A 24,709-nucleotide genomic window follows, 5' to 3' on the forward strand; every position below is an offset into this window, starting at 1 on the left:
CAATTATTACACAAAATGATGCAAAAAAATTAAATTAAATTAAACGACACTTATTTATAAGAAAATAACATAATACTAAAATGAAAGAGTTAAGTCAGCATGTTTGAGCTGCTTATTTAACGTGGGGTTTTCCCAGCGGATGTGGACAGCCTCTTTTAAAATTAGCTGTAGTCTATTGGGTGCGGAATCTACAATAGAAAAGCAGTTCTTAGATGCAAGCCTACGACATGCCTCAGACTGCTGCAGATGTTGGTAATGTGTGAGTTCCTGTCCCTACTCAGATGCTCACGAATGCGCGTTGAAAGATGACGGCTAGTTTCGCCGATGTAACAGGCATTACATCACGGCACAAGAAAATTTGTAGACAACGCGCGAACGGAGATCGAGAGGAACAGGATCCTTTACACTGAACATACTACTCACTTTAAAAGACGAAAAAACTAACTTAATTTCAATGTTAGTACAATAACGGTGGACAAGTTTACGCAATCTCTTCTGAACTTCTGCAGAAAAGGATCCTACATAAGGTAACTTAAAATAATAAGATGAAACGGGTTGTTGAACCCGAGAACTATCTGATGGGCGGACTTGAGCTCTGCTTACGTATCGGTTGACAACCTTATCTATAATGTGAACAGGGAAAAGGTTTTTACGTAGGATACGAGTGAGGTTCTTAATATCATCATGAAAGCTCAACCAGGAATTGTTGATTTTGTAGACCCTGTCAACCAGTGTTCTTACAAGACCAATTTTGTAAGAGAATGCAGTAAAATAATAATAGTAATCATTTCTATAGCGCTATTCAGGGCATCTTAAAGCACAGAAGGTAGGGCTTTCCACAAGTTGCTTGAAATTAATAAAAAAGTTCCTCGAAATTACTGAAAAGGGTGCTCGAAAGTTGCTCCAAAAATCAAAAAAGTTGCTTTTGATTAAAAAAGTTGATCGAAAGTTGCCCCCCAAAATTCACAACGCTGCTTTTTAACAAGAAAATTTCTCTAAATATATGCTAATTTCCCTTCGAAGGTAAGATTTCTAAGCAGTTTCATGCAATTTCACTGCAACAGAAGTATCTAAATAACATTTTAAGGCAATTTTTTTTAAAATTACACATATGGCCGTTCTTCGCACTTATCCCAGGCTACTCTTCTAAACACATAAAAACATAAAAAGTACACTCCATCTGTTTCTTTGTTTTCAGGGATCTCGGTGTTTAATCAACCAGTTGTCGACCTGTACAAGCAAATTCATTTAGAATTTCATAATAAACTGACAAAAAATAATGCCGCATTGTTAGTTTACATCACTTTTCACAGTAAAAGTATACAAAATGTAACAAAAGGTCATTGCAGATCATAACACCGACATTGATTTTTTTTCTGGTCTAAAGGTCAGTTGTAATTGATCTTTATTAATTTTCTTTGCTCAGGCATGAATGCCGTATTATTCACCCGGTGTTGCCATTTTGTTGTCGACACAATGCAAAATGGCCTGAGTAAACAATCTCTCTGTTCCTTCGTACAGTAAGAGAAAAGAACAACTTGCTCAACTGTTTTCTTTGTATCCAATTAATTGTTCTACAACATCTACATCTGCCTCGTGAAGGTACACAGCTCTTTGAACAGCTGGTGGTCGAGATCCGAGGGGGAGGGGAGGGGGGTCCATATGAAAGTTGTGGCCTGGTGCTATGTATGGCTTTCGATCAAAAAACAGCATAATTTGCTTAAAATATTTTCTGTCAGAGATGCACTATAATGCATATGAATTGCGTTGCCCTGAGTAAGGATTTTTTTACTTTTAGAATTGGTATCCCCTATAGACTTAAACTCCCGGGCTTAAACTTGAGCGCCAAAAAAACAAAATTCTGTTACTTTTTAAAAGACTTAAAAGTTCCATCCATACAAACGTTCCCATTATCACCCCCATCGTTTTTGTATGGGTGTCGCTTGACACCCCTGTGGCAAGTCACACCATATCATACGTTCACCATGTGACAAGTCCTCGACCAATCGCTTCGTTGTCCAAGAGTATCTTTCACTATTTGACTCTGCACGCTATAAATTCGATCCTTTTCTCTGTACAGTTGTATTGTGTGCTAGCACGTTCGTTACAGCAGTGTTACTAAGGATTTCAAGATGGCAAAATCTCTAATTCTGTCCATTTTTGTGCTCAGTTTTCTTGCTTTGAGCTCCGGTACACATGTGAAGTTTATGGACTGCGGTAAGTAACCTTTCCCCTTCGATACCATTTTTTTCCAGAGGTCGTTTGCGTTATGTACTCTTTAGTGACCTTATTGCATTGATTAAAACAATGCCAGGCAATGCCCGCGGTCGACGCGACCTGACGGTTTTTTATTGCAGGTAGTGGAGTTTATTTGCGCTCATACGCTTATTTGAACTTGATCTAATGACCTGATCCCATCGATTAATGATTTTACTCATACAAATGTGTATCGCGATCAAAAGAAAAAAAAGGTTATCTGGCCTTGCATCATGTAGCGTGCGGGAGCGTGCTCAACAGCCCGACGACATGTTTTACCTTCAAGGCCTTGCCAGGTTTATCAAATGTAACCGAAGTTTTAATGACCGACTATTTTTTGGTTCAAGCTAGAGTTTATTCGTTGAATTCCTTTTCAATCCTCAAATCTTCGCATTTTCACAATAATTTCAATGACGCACAAAGAATGAGCTATAATACGCCCCCTCCCCCCTAAAAGGTTTTTCAATCGCATACCGAGAGAGCGGGACACCGAAGGGGGGGGGGCAAAGCGGAGGGCAAGGGAGGGCAAAGCGGAAGAAAAGCGAACGAGCACGGGAGGGAGGAACGAAGAAAACAAAAGCAACAAGCCGAGACGATCGGAGGGAGGGCAACCGGGGGGCAAACCGGAGATGTCAGGAGAGGGCCAAACGGGGGGCAAAGCGGGGGGGCAAACCGGAAACGGGATACGATACTACGTAACAAATGTTAGAGTTTGTACCTAAAGTACGTTCGCTTCATTTCCCTACTTGTAAACTGTGCGCTATTTAGAAATATCGTGTATAAACGACGCGCACGCAATGAACGAACTTCGGATACCTGTGGTTAAGGGGGGACTTAACGTAAATTTGAAGGTAACGTAAATAAAAAGAATAAAAGGAAGAAAATTATTTTTGGGACACCAACAGACAGTTGACCCCCACGCAAGAGCACCTCAGGTTGTCAGGGGACTGTCTGGTGTCCGTCTACTAATTTTAAACTTCAAATTCTAATATTAAAACTAAATTAAATCTTCTCTAAATTTTTCAACTCCTTTTAAGAAAAACTATCTCCTAAACATAGATTTATGGGACGAGCATAGGGTTTTTATATTGCTAAAAAGCGAACGAGATATTTCCAAAAACTCATGATAAGCGGCAGAAAAAGAACCGTTATGTTAAGTCCCGCCTTAAAATAATTAAAAAATTGCTTTGTTTCGATTAATTAATACTGGAAAAGAAGAAACTGCAAACCTTCTCAGCTCACGAGGCACAGCGTGGTTTCGTAATTTATAGCGAAAGTAGACTTGATGGTTTGTAAAATTGCAAATAATCGCGAAAATTACGAAGAAATCGATGCTATAAAATACTGTAATGTGTTGTTCTTGGCGAAACATCGATTTGAAAGGTTTTGGGTTCACCCCATTTTTTTTTTTGGGGGGGGGGGGGTGGGGGGCTTAAGTACCATTTAAGTGACAGGGAGGTGTCGATTTTTTATCGCACGACCGTTTAATATTTTAAATACAAAGTTTATGTTTGGATTGTTTTAGGAAAAGAAGAAGCAACGTCAACGATTAGTTTTGTTGACATTGATCCTTGCGTCAAGCAGCCATGTGAACTGAAGAAAGGATCCGAGGAGACAATTCAAGTACAGTTTACACCAAGTACGTACTGAATTGCTGCTATCAAATGTCACTTGAAGTTATTCAGGAGGGTACCTGAACACTCACCTCTTATTCACTTTAAATGTAAAATTTTATTTTATTTTAGCTAAAAAAATGAACCATCCATGGTATTACTTGCAGAAAAAAGCAGCTTGCATCTGACATTATCATTGTGAATGTCAATAAAATAATTAGAAATAATTACCGGTAGTTTAGGTTTTGAAGCAGTCACTTTATTATTTTAAAAATCTTTCATTCTAAAGTTCATGTGTCAACAGTGATTTCATGCTAGTTAAGTTTGAAATAAAAAAATTGCTTGGCTGGGCCTGTTTATTCTTTAAGCAGGCTATCATCAAACCCTTTCTCGTTTTCTATGATCTGCTGCCCCTTGAAGGTTTACAAATCTATTCCACGGAGGGGGCCGGCCTAGAAGGGGATAAATAATTAGATTATGTCAATGGGACACTGTCACTGGGATTTTAATGCTTTTGTGAAAATTACTAAAATTGGCAAATAGGTCTTCCCGTACATGAAATGCACCTAGTACATCAAGATGGAGATATAAAGTAAATTGTTGTTGAAGGAAGAAGGGAGCCATAATAATTTTTAGGTGTTTTTCCAGTCCACAAGGACAAAACTTGAAAAAATCAGCCTGACTTTTTCAAGTTGAGATCTAAAGTTCCTGATGGCATCACAATAATGTCACTTGATTATCGCCTCAGTATACTTGCATAGTGATTTTTAACAAAATGGGACCACTACTCGTAGTTTCCATATGTCCTTAGGCTCTTGAGCTTTTGAAGTGAAACTGGTGACAGTGTCCCTTTATCTCACTTTGTGCTTTAGCCATTTTAACTGTAAGTATTCCCTAATTTTTTGCAGAGAACAACATCACAGGAGCCACGACTAAAGTTCATGGAAAAGTTGGTCCAGTGTTTGTGCCTTTCCCTGTTGATCAGCCTGATGCATGCAAAGATCAGGGAATCACATGCCCAATGACTGCTGGAAAAACATACACATTTAAAACTGTGCTTCCTATCAAGCCTGCCTACCCTGCAGTAAGTTCTATCTAACTTACTATTAGGCTCGTGCAAGAGGTTATTTTTCTTTCCACAATGACAAGAAGTCACATTGCTAGTCTCACTAAGCAAACTTATGCTTACTAATATTTTTGATGATAACAAATACCTATAGAAATTACAAGTAATCAACCACAAGGATACTCAGAAAAAAATTCTGAGCACCAGATGGGATTTGAACCTAGGAACCTCCGTGTTCTAGAAAGGATGCTCTTACCACTGAGCTAATGGAGACTTGATGTCGAGCAAGGGCTATTCTTGTGGGTTTGATGTACGAACCACATTATGCAATCCTGTCACTAGTATTGCAATATTTTTCACCCCTGCTTTGCATCTGAGATTTAGTCAGAAAAATACCATACTAATGGAGATAGCCTAACAGAGATGCGTATAGTGTTTATGATTGCCTGTCACTTGGTTTTGAATTTAAATGTACAAGTTACTTCCAGTCATCTGCACCATGATTAACTTACTATAATGTTCTAATGTGTACCGTAATGATTTGATTTAGCGCCCAGGGCGCTTATTTACTTTTGGCACCTCAAGGGAGGGCACTTATTCGAGACATGGCGCTTATTATTTTAATTTTTTTGGAATACAACCAAATGTTTAAAACAAAACTTCAATAAATATTAAAATAACTAACAATAACAAAAACTGAAACAGTAACAATGTTGAAAGTTCAGTTACTTTTAAAAAAATGTTCATTTTAGCGTAAATATATAATGTACAGTACAGTGAATGCCAGGCGCTTATTAGATTAGGGGCGCTTATTGACAAAAACACATTCAAAGGGGGGGGGAGCGTTTATTCGGAAGGGGCCGCTTATTGGAAGTAGGGCGCTAAATCAAATTCTTATGATAGTGCCATTAATTATTTATACCTCCCCCACAGAAGGGATTTTTGCTAAGATCTCCCCACCTCTCTGGAAATTCATATAAATTCAATAAATTATTAATTCCTTTTTTTTTTCAGATCCAAGTTATCGTCAAGTGGGAAATGTACGACCAGAGTAACAAAATGGTCTACTGTTGGGAGGTGGCTGCCCAAATTGTCAGCTAGACAGCATGTTTGTGTTTTTCCTCTCCATCTTTAAAGATTGAATCTCTTGTGAAAAGACTTTCAATAAGGAAATGTGTATGATTTTTTGCTTGTAGTCTTATAATTATTTGTCTTATTGAGGAAATGAAATTATTTCATGTACTCAATTAAGGACAATTTATTGATCGCGAGAAATATTGATGTCAATTTTGCTTTATTGAAGAAAAGGACTTGTCATTTATTAATAAAGTTACTTGTACTTTATTACTTGTATTTTTTATGTGTTACTTTAAATTACAGTCATGTCTCCCTCGGCAACTACCTTATAACCACCTTAGAGTTCTGAGTAGAATCATAAAATAATTATAGTTTTGTTCTTGTTGTTGTTGTTGTATAGTACATATACATGTAGATTTTCACTTTGTAGGCTTCACTTTACAGCTCTATAGGGATAAGAACAAAGTCTTGAACTGTCTAAAAATAGACTGCCGCACACTTGTGTTTTCAGGGTATAAACCACAATTTCAGTGCCATTCTGCCTTCATCATCATGTGGGGGGGAGGAGCAGGAGCTGAAGTGACGGGATTTTCACACAATTGACATGTCCAGTGACCTAGAAAAGGAGCAGTTAAAACATTGTTAAATTTAAACAATTAGCAGAAGGTTTGTAGTGCCACTAGCACATGAGCTTACAGAAGCTTATATTTTCAGCAGCTGTCCCCAGTCCCACTTAAATTTTTTTAATGCTGTTTAACATGTTTTAAGCTACAAAATTGTTTTCCTGACAAACCCAGGTGCATGTTTAAATACAGACTTTCTGCGGTTGACTGTGCCCAAAATTAGACTAAAAATTCTGGTTTATAAGGCTAACACTTATCTCCGATCTTAGTGCCATGAAGCAACTAAGATTATTTCTACTCCCCCCTGGATGGAATCCTAATCCACTGCAGGGTAACTCCCAGCATTTAAATTGATGAATCCTATTTAAAATAAATCCTATAAATTCTAGTGAGATTAATGTTCAGTTTACCTTCTGGTGGTTTCTGCATGGGCGGCTTAAGACAGTACATGTGGTACCCTCGATCACAACCATCACAAAACAGCAACTGGTCCTACAGTAGAAAAAACAGATGAAGTCAAGAGAGCAATTCACAGTAGTTTTGTACGTAATTAGTTAGTTAACATTCAGCAAATCAAGAGAACATGACATTTTTGCTGGGAATATGAAGAAATATTTTCATAAAATCTGGAGAATCAAAAACTTGACTACAAAAATAGAAACAATAAAATATTAACTGTCCATAAAAATAATCCCTCAAAAATCAATTTAACACCGGAAGATAATTAAACTAAGAGGGCTACATGTATTTAAGAAACAATGTGCTGCACTTTGTTGAATCCCAAAGTTTCAAGTGAACGATTAAATTTTGGTTGAGAGGTTCAATGATTTAAGAGTGAGTCCGCACGAGAACCATGCAGGCGAGTCTACAGCGCATCTCACCGATTTCCCTCAAATTTGGCACACTTGTGTAACTTCACTAGTACATTAACCATGTGCAATATTTTGGTTCAATTGTTTATTGTTTTGAAGAAATGTCAATCAAACTGTAAGACAGTGGAAAGTACTTAAATTTTACCTAAAAATATTCACCATTTTGATCCTCTGCTACAGCTAAATATAAAAAAAAATACACATAAGAAAATCAATCCCGAAAATAGAAAAACGTTCATAAATTTTCATTTCTCGTTTGGCTGAAAGCAAAATTCCAAATCTCCTTATTCAATTCGTATCAAAAAAGTGGGGTTTCAAAAGTGTTGTTTGTAGACATGCGGCGTTTCTTCAATTGAATTTGAAATTCAAAGATTGCCAAGAAATGTGTCCCTATTTATCAAATAAAATCTCTTTAAGTTTAAGAGGAATTACAGGTTCGCATCAATAAATGTGTTAACTTGTACAACAAATGAGCTCAACACGGACGTGATAATTCAGAGTTTGTAAAATATAAACTAAATAAAATATTCTATAAGAAGTAAAACATCGTTATGAAGCTTTTTGCATAAAAATACTTTTAAATCGTTAGTAGTTTTAACTACTGGAAGTGTTGGCTGGTAATAAGCAAATTAAACAAATTCAAACGAACACAAAGGTCATACCGACCTGCTGGTCGTACTGCACCAATTTGAAAGATATCCCCACAAGCAAGCATCATTGCATAAAAGTCATTTCCTTCAAGGGTTTTTGGCATCGCCCTCTTGGTGTGTAAGCTGCGTTTTGCCGTATTTGCCAGCACCATAGTAATTTAAGAAAGATGTTATCAAAACAAGTTGGCGGCGAGAAGAATATCCACCGATATGAAAACCGACTTTTAGAATGGTTTTTTCACATATAAAAAAAATTTTCCACGCAAAGATATTATCACTTTTCATCAGTAAGAATCTGTGGCACAAGTGTTTTTGGTGCTGTCTTCTTCGAAGAACACCGACAATAGTTGATTGCGTGACAGACCGATTTATTTTATCTCAAATTCATTCTCAAATTCACTCTGACTCAGATATATGCGATCTCATCTTCGTTTATTGCTTTCAAGAAGGACCTGACATTCAGGGGCCATGGGATATTATTACTCATATAAATGATCCAATACGCCACAAATTGCCATGGCTTTAATTTTCCACCTTTTTTAATTTTGAAAATCTGAAATCGAAAAATTAGCCTTTAATACCGACTTACCGTAAATAATCTTATAAACGCCAGGGCTTTTTAATTTAAGGGGTACATGCGGGAGTTTTAAATAAATATGAGACGTTTAGTAGAAAAGGGGCATTCATTTCACCAGGAGCCCATGATTCACTCTAATTAACGAAACAAAAGACAAAAAGTATGTAAATATGACGCGTAGTTTGCTCCCGGATAAAGATAGGAAACAGATTTTGTGAGTGGAGACTACTCTAATCTTTTCTAATGCAAAGCCTAAAGATGTCGTTCACAGATTTTCGATATCGATGTCTTCATCGTCATCGCATCGGGGTTAACCATGTTGGCTAGCTAGCTCCTTTGGTCCCTTCGATGTCCGAGTGAATCAATTAACTAACTAAAGAAAATTGCGTTTTTTTACTCCATGAAACGTTTACTTGAATTTTGAGGCGAATATATTTTTTCTTTTTTTATTGAGGAGGGGGGGGGGTGATGGGGGCGGGGTTCTATTAGACACGGGACGTTTATTAGTAGAGGCCTCTAATACAAATTTTACACCTCAGGGGGAGGCGTTTATTTAAGAGTGGGGCGTTTATTAAATCATTTACAGTATTTCACTCATTTACATTTATTCTAAGGATTGCCTACGGGAAAAATAAAATAGAACAAAAGAGTATGATTATGAGTATCATTGAAAACGAACTTTCAACAACCTGGTCAAGGCAAAGACGAATATGAGTTGTAAAAAGGCACGCTGATCTACACTTATACAAATATTTAATTCCGTCGACACGTCGGTCCGTCATTCTAGCTTTAAATTAGGAAATCAGTAGGAGCACTATCAGAGATACAGGTGATTCCAAATTTGTTGAAACTGTTCTGGATCCTTGTTCCCAGGGTCTTCGTTCCCCTAAACCAGCGGTTGATAAACGAGTTTGGACATTAAATTTCGTTCCAAGAACTTGCGCATTTTCCGTCAGCCTTGACCGAACTGGGCCGTCCTCTGCCCTCTGGGCTATTTATGGTTCCGGTTTAATTGTGCGCATGCACCGGAGACTTGAGATGGAATGATCCGTTCTCGCTCCCAGAGTCTACGGTCCTTCTGTTCTGCGCCAGGGATGAGACCTCTGCCGTTAATGTCTGTTAAGCTACGCAACGAATTGAAGGCGGGGTTTGGCTGGGAATGAAAAGGAATGAGGCACCAGCGGAGTGGCCCCGAGGCGAAAGCGGAAACCCGACTGAGAGGTAAGTGCTTGGACGGTTGCTATAGAAAACGGCCCACATCGAGGCCTTTGAGTCACACTAGGGCTTTCCACAAGTTGCTCGGCAACTTTTTGGCATTTTTTCATGTTTCGAGCAACTTTTTCCCCCTTGGAGCAACTTTTTTCCTCTCGAGCAACTTTTGCATTTTGAGCAATTCCAGACCGAAGATTCCGAAGATATACGAGTGCTGTTCTAAGGCAACGAACTTTTCCGAAGACTTACGACTTTGCCGAAGATTTTCGAGGGACATGAAGACGTTTCAACATTCAGCTCATTCTGTATAAAACATTACAAAACTCGTCAGCAACATGACGTCATCAATATCCCAGGAAGGAATCCTTGTCACTTAACAAAATAATATTCCCTTTAATATGTTATTTAGATACTTTTGCTGTAAAATTCTTAAAACTGCTTTGAAGATCTTACTCTCAAAGGGAAATTAGCATATATTTAGAAAAAATTTTTTGGTTAGAAGTACGTTTTGGATTTTTTGGAGCAACTTTCGATCAACCTTTATTATATGAAACAACGTTTTTGGATTTTTGGAGCAACTTTTTGAGATATTACGGGCAACTTTTTGGGAAATCTCGAGCAACTTGTGGAAAGCCCTAAGTCACACTGCCCGAAGCCAGTGGAGAGCACGGATGAAAGAAAGAAGGATATAGTGAAGGCTAGAGCAACGAAAAAGAAACTACTTGCAGCAAGCGAGCAGAATGCAAATATACGCGTCAGCATGACGACATGTCGACAGCGCACGAAAGGCATGATCCACGAGGGCGAGGCTGCACCAGGCACGAACTCAAACCAGTTTAAATTCGTGCGACTGATCGCAGTGACAAAATGAGTGAAAGCAGCCTTGTCGCAGCGTGTGTGCACTTCTGCGACAAAATATAAACTAACCAATGAGAGAGCTCATGTATTGAATTCAAAAACTAGTTTACATTCTCCCTCTTCCAAATTTGCTGCAGGTGCACCGAACAAACGCCTTGTTGCAGGGATTTTTGAAGTAGTACACACAAGCATTGTCGCAGAGAACCTCACTTAAGGTTTATTATACTTCATTAGTGTTTTCATTAATTTGAAAGTAATATTTGTATAATTAATATAAGCTACTTTAACTTTTTCATATATCACATTGATCTGCAATATGGTACGAACAGGAGCTAGAGAGAGGTGGATATAACCCCAGTGTATAGAGATTGAGTGAAGTCAATTGGTATGTAATTTCCGTTATTAACAAAATCGAACTCGCGGTCTTCGATTTTGTTAACAAGGCCTTTGAAAGACCTTTCAATTGGCATAATTTTGACATCCACACTATAAATCAAACATTCAGTTAGGGAAGCAACATTATTTTTTTGGAGGAGTGGCCAAGTGGGATCAAAAATCCTGAAAAAAAATTTTTGCAATAGCAAAATGCCCACATAAATTTTTGAAGACATCAAAAAACATTGTCTGCAGAAAGATCAGCTGGAAAAATTTTTGGACAGAGAGCGCCACGGAAAGAAATCGTCTGTACTGTACTATACTACGCTTCGAGTAAAACAATGGTCCATTCCAGCGTTTCGATCGAGCACTGAGGCAAGTCTTGAGAGACTGGGTACTAGTCCAAAACAACATGGCGCCCGGGTGAAAAGTAACTTACCAGGCTTATGAAAATGTGAAGCACTGAGGCCATCGCTTACGAGAAAGGTGGAGACTAAATCCTTGCAGAATTGTTTGTGAACATTATAACTACCAGGTAGACAGGAGTGAGCGACGTTTTCTCTTTCCAATCTGCACGTGAAGATACGCTTGAATTCGATCGTTGATGAACATGTCAAGTGGCTTGTTTACCTTTTCTCACGCTGTAAGTCTGTATTTATGGGCACTAAATAGCCGGATAATTAACATCACGAACCACTTTAGATGCTAAAAGGTTTATTGGATTTATGTAAGCGGTATTTCACACGTCCTCAGCCGACCTATCCATCATGTTATGAAACTCGTTCTAAAACTTTCAGAACTTTGTTTTTGTTTTGCTCACATGTACCACATTTTTGTACGCTAAAATCATACGTGCCGATTGAACTTAACATACTTTTTTTGACTTTAATTTATTATTTAGTAAATGTTTTACAAAATAATGGCTAATGGAACCATCAGAATAACGCCGCATCGGCGATATTCAAACGTAATTTTAACCTAAAATCTCTAGTGTCACGCATTGCCCGAAATACCTTATTTTTAAAATAGGTTTACTACTAAACGTGAGAGCGATGAAAAATCTTGATGATATCATTTAAATTGTACTAGGTGATACTAATTACAGTGGTATTTTTATATGGAAAGCTTCAATTTGCAGAGATATTTTGGTCGAAAGATGAGTCAAAATTTAGGTATTTTTTGGCTCAAAACCGACCATGGGCACGTTGACCACGATATCTTCCACACGTTAAAGAATTTTGCGATAATATTCTACCTACAGCATTATCATCTCAATATGTAGCCCCATGCAAAATATAAAGGAAATCTGAGAGGGTCGATGTAGACTCAAATTTTAATATTGCATGGATTTCATATGGACCCTCTCTTAATGAAATTGTAGTAACAGACCAAGTCTTTCTTTTAATCATTAAAAAGGTTAGGGGAATTAAGAACACAACAGGAAACTTGCTTTGAGTTTATATAAAAATGCTGTTATTGCTCAAATCACGATCAATTGTTCTTGCAACAAAACAATCAAGTTTATGACACATTCAAGCTGTTACTCTCAAACTTGAAATCTGGTGTTTATGTTTCCCTGTGCAGCTTGATTATTCAACCCTCCAAGTAAAGACCATTTTAGTCGCCATGGCAACTAAAATTTTGAAGCTGGCGCCTATGGTAAATTGGAACAGATTCAGAAGTCGCCTGCCTGGCAACTAAAATTGAGAAGAAGGATTGAAAGCATGAGCTTAATTTTTTAATGACTAAAATTTTTCACTGGCGACCAAACTTGAGCAGCTGGTGGCCAATTGGCCACTAAGGAAAAAAATAAACTTGGAGGGTGGTTATTACAGGTTGGTTGAAGAGACTTCTCTTTTCAATTCTCTACCATGTTCTGTTTTTGTCAATCAGTTACAGTGAAAAATAATTTTAATAAAATGTTGATACATGTAGGCTGTTTCAAAATAAATGTCTCCAGTGTGCAGCCTCACTACATAAAGGAGAAGCCACGAGCCAAGCGGCCCACACTGCAAGAGCTTATCCCGGTTTCCGTAGCATTAAGCGGCTAGGAATATTTCTACTCCCCCCTGAATGGGATGCTAGTCCATTGCAGGGTTCCCCCCCAGCATTATGTCGCCGGTACCCATTTATACACCTGGGTGGAGAGAGGCACTATGAGAGTAAAGTGTCTTGCCCAAGAACACAACATAAGTGACCCCGGCCGGGGCTCGAACTCGGGCGGCTCGATCCGGAGTCCGGCGCACTTACCATTAGGCCACCGCGCCTCCCATTCACTACATAAAATACTTGTTTAAATATAACCCACAGAATTCTTACATCGTTATCTGAAGTTCCACAAAGAGTACAAGACTTGCATTCAATGCACTGCCACTTGTATTTTTTCACACTTTCTGTCAACTTGCCGGTAAACTGAAGGCAGGAGGGATGGCCTGAACAAAACAAACAAACAAACAAATTAGAACATAATGCTTGTAAATCTATCACTACAAACACTTCATAACACTTACTGTAAAAAATCAACTTTGTTTTACGAGGGTTGCACATAACAGTCTTTTGACTGACAAACCTGTGGCCCTCGGATTCCCGATCGAATTGGAATTTAGAGGTGTTGGTTTTTGTGGAGGGAGGAAAACCGGAGAACCCGGAGAAAAACCCTTGGAGCAAGGACGAGAAACAACAACAAACTCAGCCCACATATGACGCCGAGTCCGGGAATCGAACCCGGGCCACATTGGTGGGAGGCGAGCACTCTCACCACTGCGCCATCCCTGCTCCCCATACAAAACAACACATACAGCATGATTGAACCTCTCTAATACGGCCACCAAAGGGACAGAGCAAAGTGTCCGTATTGGAGAGGTGTCCGTATTAGAGAGGTCACCACTATAACATCATTTTAATTTGAACTCACTGACAGCTTAAATGTTCTGCAATGCAATGCTGCAGGTAAAAAATTATTGCGGTTTTCAGTGAAATGCGAACTCTGAAATTCAGTCCTCAACCAAAGGTTTACACTTTTTGCTGCATCGATCATCTTAGCGGACCTCTTGGGAAACAGAAGTTCACTTCAATTGGGTCAAAAGGTCTAGTCTTGTGGCTTTGATTTGTAGATTTCGATCCATTCTGTTTGTTTCTGTTTTCCATGGTTCCTTAGCTTTCGCCATAATATTATGATTGACAACAGCAAAAAACACAATCGTTTGTTGGATTTTGAATTTCAGAGTTCACATTTCACTGAAAACCGCAAAAAACGCTTGGCACAAATCCTAAAACATCTTAGATGGATAAATTGTTACATTGTTGTTTTGTAACCACAAACAGGAAATTGCATTATGAACACAAAATTTTATCGCCTGATCACTAGAGTGTCCGTAATAAAGAGGCTAAGTTTATAAATATGAATTTGTTCCCTGGGGCCACCATTTAGTGCCCGTTGTCTGTATAAGAGAGGGTCCGTATTATAGAGGTTTTCTGAGAATTTTGTTGGGACATCAGAGATTATCCGTAATAGACAGGTGGCCATATTAGAGAGGTGTCCGTACAGAGAAGTTCAATGGTACCTGATCTGCCACAGTCTGCACATGATAACAGCTCTTCAGGAAATCCTGTCGACTTGTTCTCAAAGACATCACCCAGACAGAAATCACAGTAGTTGTTTGGAGATGCCCCTGGAAGCTTCTTGGGACGTCCTGGGCCTCTTTGCTGTGGAGGTGACGGAGGAACCTTTGGAGACTCTGCAGGAGCATTGGTTGCTGGGGTCGATGGGTGAGAGATCACTGGCTCCTCGTGGTGTGTTGCACCTGACTCCTGCTCATGATTATAATGTGTGTAGTGGTACTTCAGTCCAGGGCCATTCTTGTAGCGTCTACCACAAACTAACAGAATGTAACAAAACATCAGAAAGAAATAACAACACACAAGGCTTACTGTATCAATACCCTGTTGCCCTATGCCCTGGACGTGTTCCATGCTGATTACATAGCTTAGCATGTGCATCTAGCATCTTGGAATGATTGTTGCCTGGTACAACCAATCACAGGAAAGAAGTGTATGCTGATATCTGTTAAGTCGCAACCATCATTAGTAAAAACTCAACCGTGTTCTATTGAAAATCCGCGAATCTGATTGGTTCTCCCACTGTTTTCTATTTTAAAAATAGAGTGATTCTGTCGAGGAACTATCGGCTGATAGTTGCCCCGCGGAAATTTGATGTTCTTAAAACAAATATTAGCCCGAGAAGCGAAGCTTCGAGGGCAAATATGCTAGTTGACCAGAGTGAATTTGGTTGTTTTTTTTTGTCTGCAGGCACGCTTGTTTACAAAAAAAGGCACGGGTGCGCTCGGGAGAGCACTATGGGCTGATAGTGCCCTCCGGCGCGCTGGCACTATCGCGTCACGTGTTCAATTTAAACCAATCAGAATCGGAGAAAATTTAGTGGTGAACTATAATCGCTGATAGAAAACGATTGCACGCTCGTTGCTCATTTAAAGATTAATTTTTCTTCATTTTTGGCTTATAAGAACGTAAAAATTGTAGGTTTTTGGACTGCAGTCCTTCAAGAGTTTCTACTAAAACAATTAGACTACTCGCCCTTGTTTTCTATGAGCGATAGTCAACTATTGACTATTCGCTCATAGAAAACTCGGGCTCATAGTCTAATTGTTAAGTAGCACAGATTTTTGGATCAAATCTAGCAAGCCTCTCAAGAGGGGAGCATTGAGTGGTGTATATCCAAATGTACACTGTACATGTAACACAGTTGGTTTAAAACACTTTTCTGTCCTCATTTATTGGAAATTGCATTTTTTGTCAAACCGGACAAGAGATAATAACAACATATTATCAAGATTATTAAATATTAATATTAAATTCCCCGTATTAAAAATTTTACATAGGTTTCAGTACATATACAAACACTGTTTGTATATGCACTAAAACCCATTTTCAACAAGGCATTAATTGAATGATCAAAAAGAGGTACGTCATAACATGTACAGAACTACAAATTTTGAGAAAACTTTGGTTTTGTAAATTGTTAACCTGGCATTTATAAAACAGGATGAGCAGCAGACAATAATAATTATATTAAAAAATTATTGATCTATTTCAAACTTAAGTTTGAATTTGTTCCTCTTGCCGACCTGTAATTTATTTTCACCTAGTAATGCTAATGTCAACTGGCTGCCTGGCTCCACTAGACTAGCCCCTATGCTTATTCCAGGCAGCCAGTAATCTTACTATATTTTAATTACTTTTTGTATTAAATTTATAATTTTGTCAGGGTAAGGGTACATCAAACTTAAATATGTGGTTAGAGCAGTTTTAAATTGAGTGTCGTAAAACCAAAACCAAAGTAATTACTCTGGCCAATAGGGCACAGACAATACAGTGAACCAATCAAAACTCGATCAAATACATGTAGCTGGCACGAAGCGCGGAAAAACGTGCGCGAACTAGTCACGATTGGTTTTGGTTTTACTCCTGATTGGCTGAGAAAGTGGCGCGAGATTATTAAGCCAATCACTAAGCGTAGTAATACAAAACCAAAAAAACTTTCGACACTCAAGTGAAAACCGCTCTATCTATCAACTTACTTTCGCATGCATAAGGCTTTTTCCGTTCCTCTGGATCCATCCTGGCTAACTCTTCCTTGGTGATATTTCGCACATGCAGAAGGCCAGGAATCTGAGAGATTGTCTTCTACAGTAAATAAAAATGGGCAATTTTGCGATTATGAGGTGCGCACATTTTGCGAGATTTAAATTTCGTGATTTTGCAAACATTTTGTATTTTGAATCACTATAATTTCACGTTTTTTGAGTGAGACACAATTTACATTTCCTTGGCAATATTATTCAACATGCCCTTGAATTAAATGAAATGACTTTATCAAAGGAACAATAACGTCAAAATTTACAAAAACAAAACGGCTGGACTAAATGTCAACTACAGCTGTAACAACAGTAGTCCGACCATATGGTGAAAAAATTGTGCACTTTGGGGTAAAAGCACGAAATTTGGCATGGTGATAGTATTTAAGTTGCTGAACAATATTAGCTATGGACCCCAGCCAGGAGGGCGATTTTGTACTAAGGGGGGTGGGGTGGTTACAATTTTCAAAGAAATTACTGTAATTCAAGAAAAAAGGTGTACAGTTGAGCCGAATTTGTTATATGTAGTAGTACTTACTTACTATTCAGGTTGCAGAACAATATTAGGTATTTACCCCAGCAAGGGGGGTATTTTTTGTACTAAGGGGGGTGGGGTGGTCAAAATTTTCAAAGAAAGTACTGTAATTCAAGAAAAAGGTGTACAGTTAAGCTGAATTTGTAAGATGTGGTAGAACTTGCTTACTGTTCAAGTTCCTGAACAATATTAGGTGTTGTCCCCAGCAAGGGGGAGGGAGATTTTTTGTACTAAGGGGGATGGGGTGGTTACAATTTTCAAAGAAAGTACTGTAATTCAAGAAAAAAGTTGTATATTTGAGCCGAATTTGTTAGATGTGATAGAACTTGCTTACTGTTCAAGTTACTGAACAATATTACGTATTGTCCCCAGCAAGGGGGGAGGTTTTTTGTATTTAGGGGGGTGGAGTAGTTGCGATATTCAAACAAATTGCTGTAATTTACTGAAAAGGCGAAGAGTTGAGCTGAATTTGCCATACTAACAGTGCACGATGTCCTGAGATAGGTCATCTGACTCCAACCAGAAGTTCTTCACAAAAGGGGTGTATAACAAGCACGCAGGGGAGGGGGGGTGGGGGAAGTACATACCATGGTATTTTTTGACTTTGTAAAGTAAGCAAACTTAATCCTCTCCCTCGCATTCCCCACCGCATGTATGAAGCGCAGTCCAAGACATGCCAGTCTTGAACAATGTTCTTTGCAACCTAACTCAGGTTTGCACCCTCATTTCACCAGCTCCCTGGAAAACTGTTGATGCTTCAGGTGATGTGGTCCACTGAGGCTTACATGCATCTGACTCAGATTGTGCCCATCCCCATTCACTAAGAGAAGGTAGTCAGGATTAGATACAGCGCACTCTCCTCAACAATGACCAGCTTAGTAGGCCACTATCTTGTTGTGTTTGTACTAATGCATCAGCAGTAGGGGAGATGTTCGCAAGGGTTCTTCCCTTCTGTGCAAAAATTTTTCTGGCATCATTGACTCCTTGGCACGGGCTTGCTGGTCATACAACAGAACCACCAATCCTTCCAGCACAGGCATAGCATTTAGAACATCCTGCACACTAGGCATTTTGCTAAGGACCATGAAAGCTATAGTGGCTTCTCCATAGGACATCCATGTGGCCCATACTGTGCTCTTCCCTTGTCCTTAGAATGCTGATGTCTAATCACAGCCTGTAAAGGTGTACAACACTTGAGATTTCTCATCTTCAAGAGGCCTGACGATGTCAAGTATTGCTTACCAACTCCAAATGCAATTCATATCTCCAGAGCAAGCACTACTGCAACACCAGTGTCTACTGTACAAAGAATTATCTTGTCAATACCTTGCTGTGCACGCACATATAAAATCAGCTCTGTTTTGTTGGACTCTTCCTTCAGAGATGCTCCCCAACTATCAGGAAGCCTTACATCTGCTTCTACTCTGCGACGGACACCTCTTCCACGCTTGTCACGAGTTTGGTATGCATCTTTCCAAGATGATATCAATCTGCTGCACACTCGGTAGCTGGTTACTGATTTGCGGCAAGTTAACTTGATATGCATAGCCAGAGAATGTTTTACATGTTCCAGACGGCTTTAATATGTTGACAGGGGCAGTACAATCGATAAGCATCACATCTACTACTGGGGTTATAGATTGGTTTGGTGTCAGCTAGTTTTTCCATACACTTAAACAAGTCGGACTTTACGCTTACTTGCAGGTCGCAGGTCGCCAGAGTAGAAACAGATGTAAGGGTTCCTGCTAAGTGGGGAGAATTTCTGAAGGAAGAGTCCAACAAAACAGAGCATATCTAGCTTAGGAGATGATCACGTTGCCATGTGAAGCAAACAAAATGTATTCTATCTACAAGCGACACTCTCGTATTGTCATCTTCAGTTGATGTTACGCCTGAAATATCACCTTGCATGCACAAGGAGGCTGCTACAAGGCTAATTTTAATTGCATCTGATTGTGTACAGCAAGTTCATTCCTCGTACAGAAGACATTAATATCACAATGCTCGCTATTTCCAACTTAAATTTAAATCAATTAAGAGTATAGTGAGATGTGATTGCATTTGGAGTTGGTAAGCAATACTTGATATCGTCAGGTCTCTTGGAGATGAGAAATCACAAGTGTTGCACATCTTCCACGCCTTTACAGGCTGTGATCAGCATTCTAAGGACGAGGAAAGAGCACAGTACAGTATGGGCCACATGGATGTCCTATGGAGAAGCCACTATAGCTTTCATGGTCCTCAACAAAATGCCTAGTATGCGTTTGCTGGAAAGATTTGTGGTGCTGTTGTATGACCAGACAAGTCCGTGCCAAGGAGACAATGATGCCAGGAAAGTTCGTTTTTGCACAGAAGGTAGGACCCTTGAGAACAACCCTCTACCGCTGATGCATTAGTACAACACAACAAGATAGTGGCCTACCAAGCTGGTCATTGTTGAGGACAGTGCATTGTATCTAATCCTGAACTACCTTCTCTTAGTGAATGGGGATGGGCACAATCTGAGTCAGATGCATGTGAGCCTCAGTGGACCACATCACCTGAAGCATCAACAGCATGCCAGGGAGCTGGTGAAATGAGGGTGCAATGCTGGGGTTACAGAGAACGTTGTAAATATTAGAAATCTGTCATGTCTTGGACTGTGCTTTGTAAATGCAGTGGGACATACGAGGGAGAGGATTAAGTTTGCTTACTTTACAAAGTCAAAAAATACCATGGTACGTACTACCCCACCCCCCTCCCCTGCGTGCTGGTTATACACCCCGTTTGTGAAGAACGTCTGGTTGGAGTCAGATGACATATCTCAGGACATTGTGCACTGTTAGTATGGCAAATTCAGCTCAACTCTTCACCTTTTCGGTAAATTACAGCCATTTGTAGTACAAGTACAACCCCCCCCCTTGCTGGGGACAATACGTAATATTGTTCAGCAACTTGAACAGTAAGCAAGTTCTATCGCATCTAACAAATTCGGCTCAAATTTACAACTTTTTTCTTGAATTACAGTACTTTCTTTGAAAATTGTAACCACCCCATCCCCCTTAGTACAAAAAATCTCCCCCACCCTTGCTGGGGACAATACCTAATATTCTTCAGGAACTTGAACAGTAAGCAAGTTCTATCACATCTTACAAATTCAGCTTAACTGTACACCTTTTTCTTGAATTACAGTACTTTCTTTGAAAATTGTGACCACCCCACCCCCCTTAGTACAAAAAATACCCCCCTTGCTGGGGTAAATACCTAATATTGTTCTGCAACCTGAATAGTAAGTAAGTACTACTACATATAACAAATTCGGCTCAACTGTACACCTTTTTTTCTTGAATTACAGTAATTTCTTTGAAAATTGTAACCACCCCACCCCCCTTAGTACAAAATCGCCCCCCTGGCTGGGGTCCATAGCTAATATTGTTCAGCAACTTAAATACTATCACCATGCCAAATTTGGTGCTTTTACCTCAAAGTGCACAATTCCAGTATTTTTTAGCACCATATGGCTGGACTACAGAGCACTTCTCACAATTTTATCCCTGTAACAGTTTTTAACTGCAATGGTGACGAATAAACAGTCATTATAGGTAAAAACTATTACACAATTCTATACGGTAAAGGGAAGCCTTGAGCCCAGGGGGGTACTCTGGCTTGTAAATGACGGGGATGATCAAAGGATTTTTTGGGGGTTGGAATTTTCGATTCCGGGATTTTTTTGGGTTGGAAAATTTGGCAAGTATTTTTTTGGGTGACTTGATCTAGATAGAGGATTTTTTGGGGTATTAAAACCGAACTAAAGTGCCTTGGCGTTTTTATGGTATGATGAATAAACAAAACAAGCGTTATTGTGTTATGTTATTGCTGCTCCTGGCAATTTAGGGGTAATTTGACAAGGGATTTTTTTGGGTGTTATTTTTGGTCCAGGGATTTTTTTGGGTAATGTCGGAAGACTTAGGGATTTTTTTGGGTCCTGGGTTTTGCCTCCATTCGATCATCCCCGTCATTTACAAGACGGAGTACCCCCCTGGGGCCTTGAGCCAAGTGGCCCATACTGCTGGAGCTTATCCCAGTTTTGATTACAACATTAAGCAGCTAGGAATATTTCTAATTCCCCTGGACTTGTCCATTGCAGGATACCCCCCAGCATTATTTCGCCAGTACCCCACTTATACACCACTTTCATAATGGCGGCCAATTTATTTATTCTTTTATATGTATGTTAATTAGCCCTACTGGCCTCGTTTTAGAGTAAAAATTCTTTTGAATTTTTCACATGCTGACGAGGCCAGTAGGGCTAATTAACATACATATAAAAGAATAAATAAATTGGCTGCCATTAGGGTAGAGAGAGGCACTATGAGAGTAAAGTGTTTTTCCCAAGAACACAACACAGTTACCCCAGCCAGGGCTTGAATCCGGACTGCTTATCCGGAGTCCATCACACTGACCATAGGCCACAGTGCCTCCCACACAATAAAACCATTGCAAAACATGTTTCTCTTACATGATGGACTGGAGGCTCTGGAAATACACTTGTGACATGGTGGGTCTTCTTGCGTGGTCGTCCTTTGCTGATGGGTTTCTTCTTCCCAACATAGAACTCCTCGTCATCAGATGACAAAGCACCAATGTCGTCCTGCACTTCTTCCTCTCCATCACTGTCTATCATTCTCATTTCCTCTTCTTTGACTGCAGAAACTTCCCTGGTGTGGTCTGCTTCAGATTCTTCTGGAAGAACTCCTTCAGATTCCATAGTGTCCATGCTTTCACTCACTTGCTCTGTTTGTCAAGAACCGCCACAGAATGGTGGTCAAGAAATGATCAAGTCAGTCAGTCAGTCAGTAACTAGACCAATACCTCCCTCTGGAGTGTAAGGCACAATAAAGATTTACTGTTACTGTTTTACTGTTACTGTTAGTCAGTCAGTCAGTCAGTCAGTCAGGCAGTCAGTCAGTCAGTCAGTCAGTCAGTCAGTCAGTCAGTCATAGCTAAATATATCTTCCTAATGTTTCAAAAAAGAAAATAAATTTTAAATTGAAAGTTATATCAATAAATAGTTGTATAATTAATAGTCCAATAATTACCGTAATCGTTTGCATTGTAATTTCATTGTTTGTTATTAAGTAATTTGTTAGCATAGTTGCTGTAACACCTTTATTGTAACTAGACCAATACCTCCCTCTGGAGTGTAAGGCACAATAAAGATTTACTGTTACTGTTACTGTTAGTCAGTCAGTCAGTCAGTTATTGCAATATTTTGAGGGGTACGCTAATGACAGCAGTTCTATAGCTTTTTACTGGATGTGGTCTCATTAGTAGAACTAACAAAAGAAGCTATAGTCAACTCTCACTATTAAAGACACCTTCGGGAACACCATTTGCTGGCCGCAATCGAAAAAGTCCATAGTAGTAAAAAATGTAAAAAAAAGTAAATGTTGTTTATAGTGGTCATGCACTTAGCTTCGAGATAGCTAGTTTACAGGCATGCCACTGAAACAGGGGAAACAAACATTTTAAATGAACATAACATGGTTAAACATCCCAACTGGCAGGAGGCATACCAGTTGGCTATATTCAAAGCGTGACCAAGGATTTGAACTCGGGACGACCGAGAAACAAATCCAGCTAGTGGCAGGGGCAGGTCTTGAACCAGGGACCTCTGGATTACAACACCAGCACCCTTAACCACTCGGCCATGCTTGCCTCCTAAAGCAGGAGTCATTTTTATTAATTCATATTCGCGGGCTTTGGGGTGTCCGCAAGGCAAGAGTTGACCGTACTAAGAGATCTTTGTTAATCACACCTATCAAAATGGCAGTCACGATGTTACATGCATGCAAATAAAGTGTGCAGTGGTTATTCTCTGTTTGGGGTTACATTAATAAAACGAGGAAGGTAGATTATAAAGTGGCTCGTTGGCTCGTTTGATTATCAGTGACTGACAAGCCAATGAGCCACCTAAATTAGCATAGCTAGAAAAATGGCCCTGTATTCTGCAGTTTAGGCTGGGAATACAATGTTTGGTTTCCTCTGAAAACTGGCCTCACAGAAGGTGAAATGGGTACAGTGTCATTTCTTGACACTTGATTTTCATGTTTCAGAGTAATTTAAAAACAAGGCATTATAACAATAGGCGCTATTCTTATTAAAAAGATGCAATTGAAAGGCAGATTAATTTGCAGTTCCACGCACCAAACAGCGGCACCTATTCCCCCCCCCCCGGACCTTACCTTCTGTCTCAGAGGCTTTGACTTCACTTGAGCGCTCTGCCGGGGGAGGCCGTTTCTTTTTTCGCCACCTCCTAGCTGGGTAACTGTAAATATAGTGCGGCGTTTGCCCAGGTTGACGTTCGAGTTTGCTTATCCATAGATGACAGTTGTTCATGGCAATACCCGTCTGTGCATCGATAAACGGAATGCGAAGTCGGCGCTCATACCGAAGCCGAGAGTTAAATGCCGAGACGTTTTCCAAAGCCTCTTTGTACAATTCTCTGCATATTGAAACGCCAAAAAACAATCAAACGCCTTAAAGAGATTCTCTGTATTTTTAAGTACCACTGCATGTGTTATGTCGTGACAGATTATGTACTAAGTAGGAAGAAATCACGATACTCACTGCGGATCTTTTGGTTCACGAGAAATCACCCGAGCCGCCATTATTGTCTGTATTGTTAGCTTGGTAGCCTGGCATTATTTGAACAATGTAGCCTGGCAAACGCAGCCTCGCTTCCACGAGAAAATTCCAGTTTTTTCTAGGGTACGGTCACACCCGACTGAAAGCATCACGAAATGAGAGTGTTTTGTTTTAGTCCGGGTTTGACTGTACCTAGTGATTAGAGAATCACTCGAAGGCGACCTACTCCGTCCAGAGCTAGTCTCCTCTTACGATGAAAAAAAAAAAAAAAAAACGTGTTGTCTTTAGGTAATAGTGACAATAGTGCTCTAATACAAAAACCGTTTTGCTACTGCTCAAAATTAACATGACCTGAAGTTTATTTCCTTTTTTCAACGAACCATTTCCCGATATTCTTCATTAACTCGGCTTGGCGGGGGTGAGAGGTGTGAGTTTGGATTACCTTTGCCATCAGCTTTGCCACTTTGCAACGGAACATAGTCATAATATCTGAGTTCTTACAATCCCCCAAAAACAAAACATAGGAAAGCAGGCCAATCTCAGTGCATAGTATTTATAATTTTGCGGGCAAACAAAGGAAACCAATCAACTAACTTATTGTTATATTAATACGTGGGTCCAAAGCAAAAAAGGTTACCTAACACTGTTATTTTTGTGTCTTCTGCCTGATGTTAAGTCAAAGGCGCGCGTGGGGGGAGGGGACCCAACCATGAC

General features: G+C 39.5%; 2 protein-coding genes across 2 annotated transcripts; one reads left to right on the forward strand and one right to left on the reverse strand.

Moving 5' to 3' along the window:
- Positions 1-2,085: 2,085 nt before the first annotated feature.
- On the forward strand, positions 2,086-6,223 carry LOC144634328 (NPC intracellular cholesterol transporter 2-like). Its single transcript, XM_078493249.1, has 4 exons — positions 2,086-2,217; positions 3,782-3,895; positions 4,778-4,953; positions 5,950-6,223. Exons 1-4 carry the CDS (start codon positions 2,133-2,135, stop codon positions 6,034-6,036), a joined length of 462 nt encoding a protein of 153 aa, XP_078349375.1. The 5' UTR covers positions 2,086-2,132; the 3' UTR covers positions 6,037-6,223.
- LOC144634322 (zinc finger protein DPF3-like) lies at positions 6,213-24,049 on the reverse strand. The gene is made up of 8 exons (XM_078493242.1): positions 23,978-24,049; positions 23,593-23,852; positions 21,867-22,141; positions 16,777-16,882; positions 14,743-15,057; positions 13,499-13,611; positions 7,046-7,127; positions 6,213-6,628 (listed from the first exon to the last, which is right to left on the reverse strand). Exons 1-8 carry the CDS (start codon positions 24,016-24,018, stop codon positions 6,540-6,542), a joined length of 1,281 nt encoding a protein of 426 aa, XP_078349368.1. The 5' UTR covers positions 24,019-24,049; the 3' UTR covers positions 6,213-6,539.
- Positions 24,050-24,709: the final 660 nt, after the last annotated feature.

The sequence above is a fragment of the Oculina patagonica genome, chromosome 13, assembly GCF_052425735.1.
Source record: "Oculina patagonica isolate OP01 chromosome 13, crgOcupat, whole genome shotgun sequence".
NCBI lineage: Eukaryota > Metazoa > Cnidaria > Anthozoa > Scleractinia > Oculinidae > Oculina > Oculina patagonica.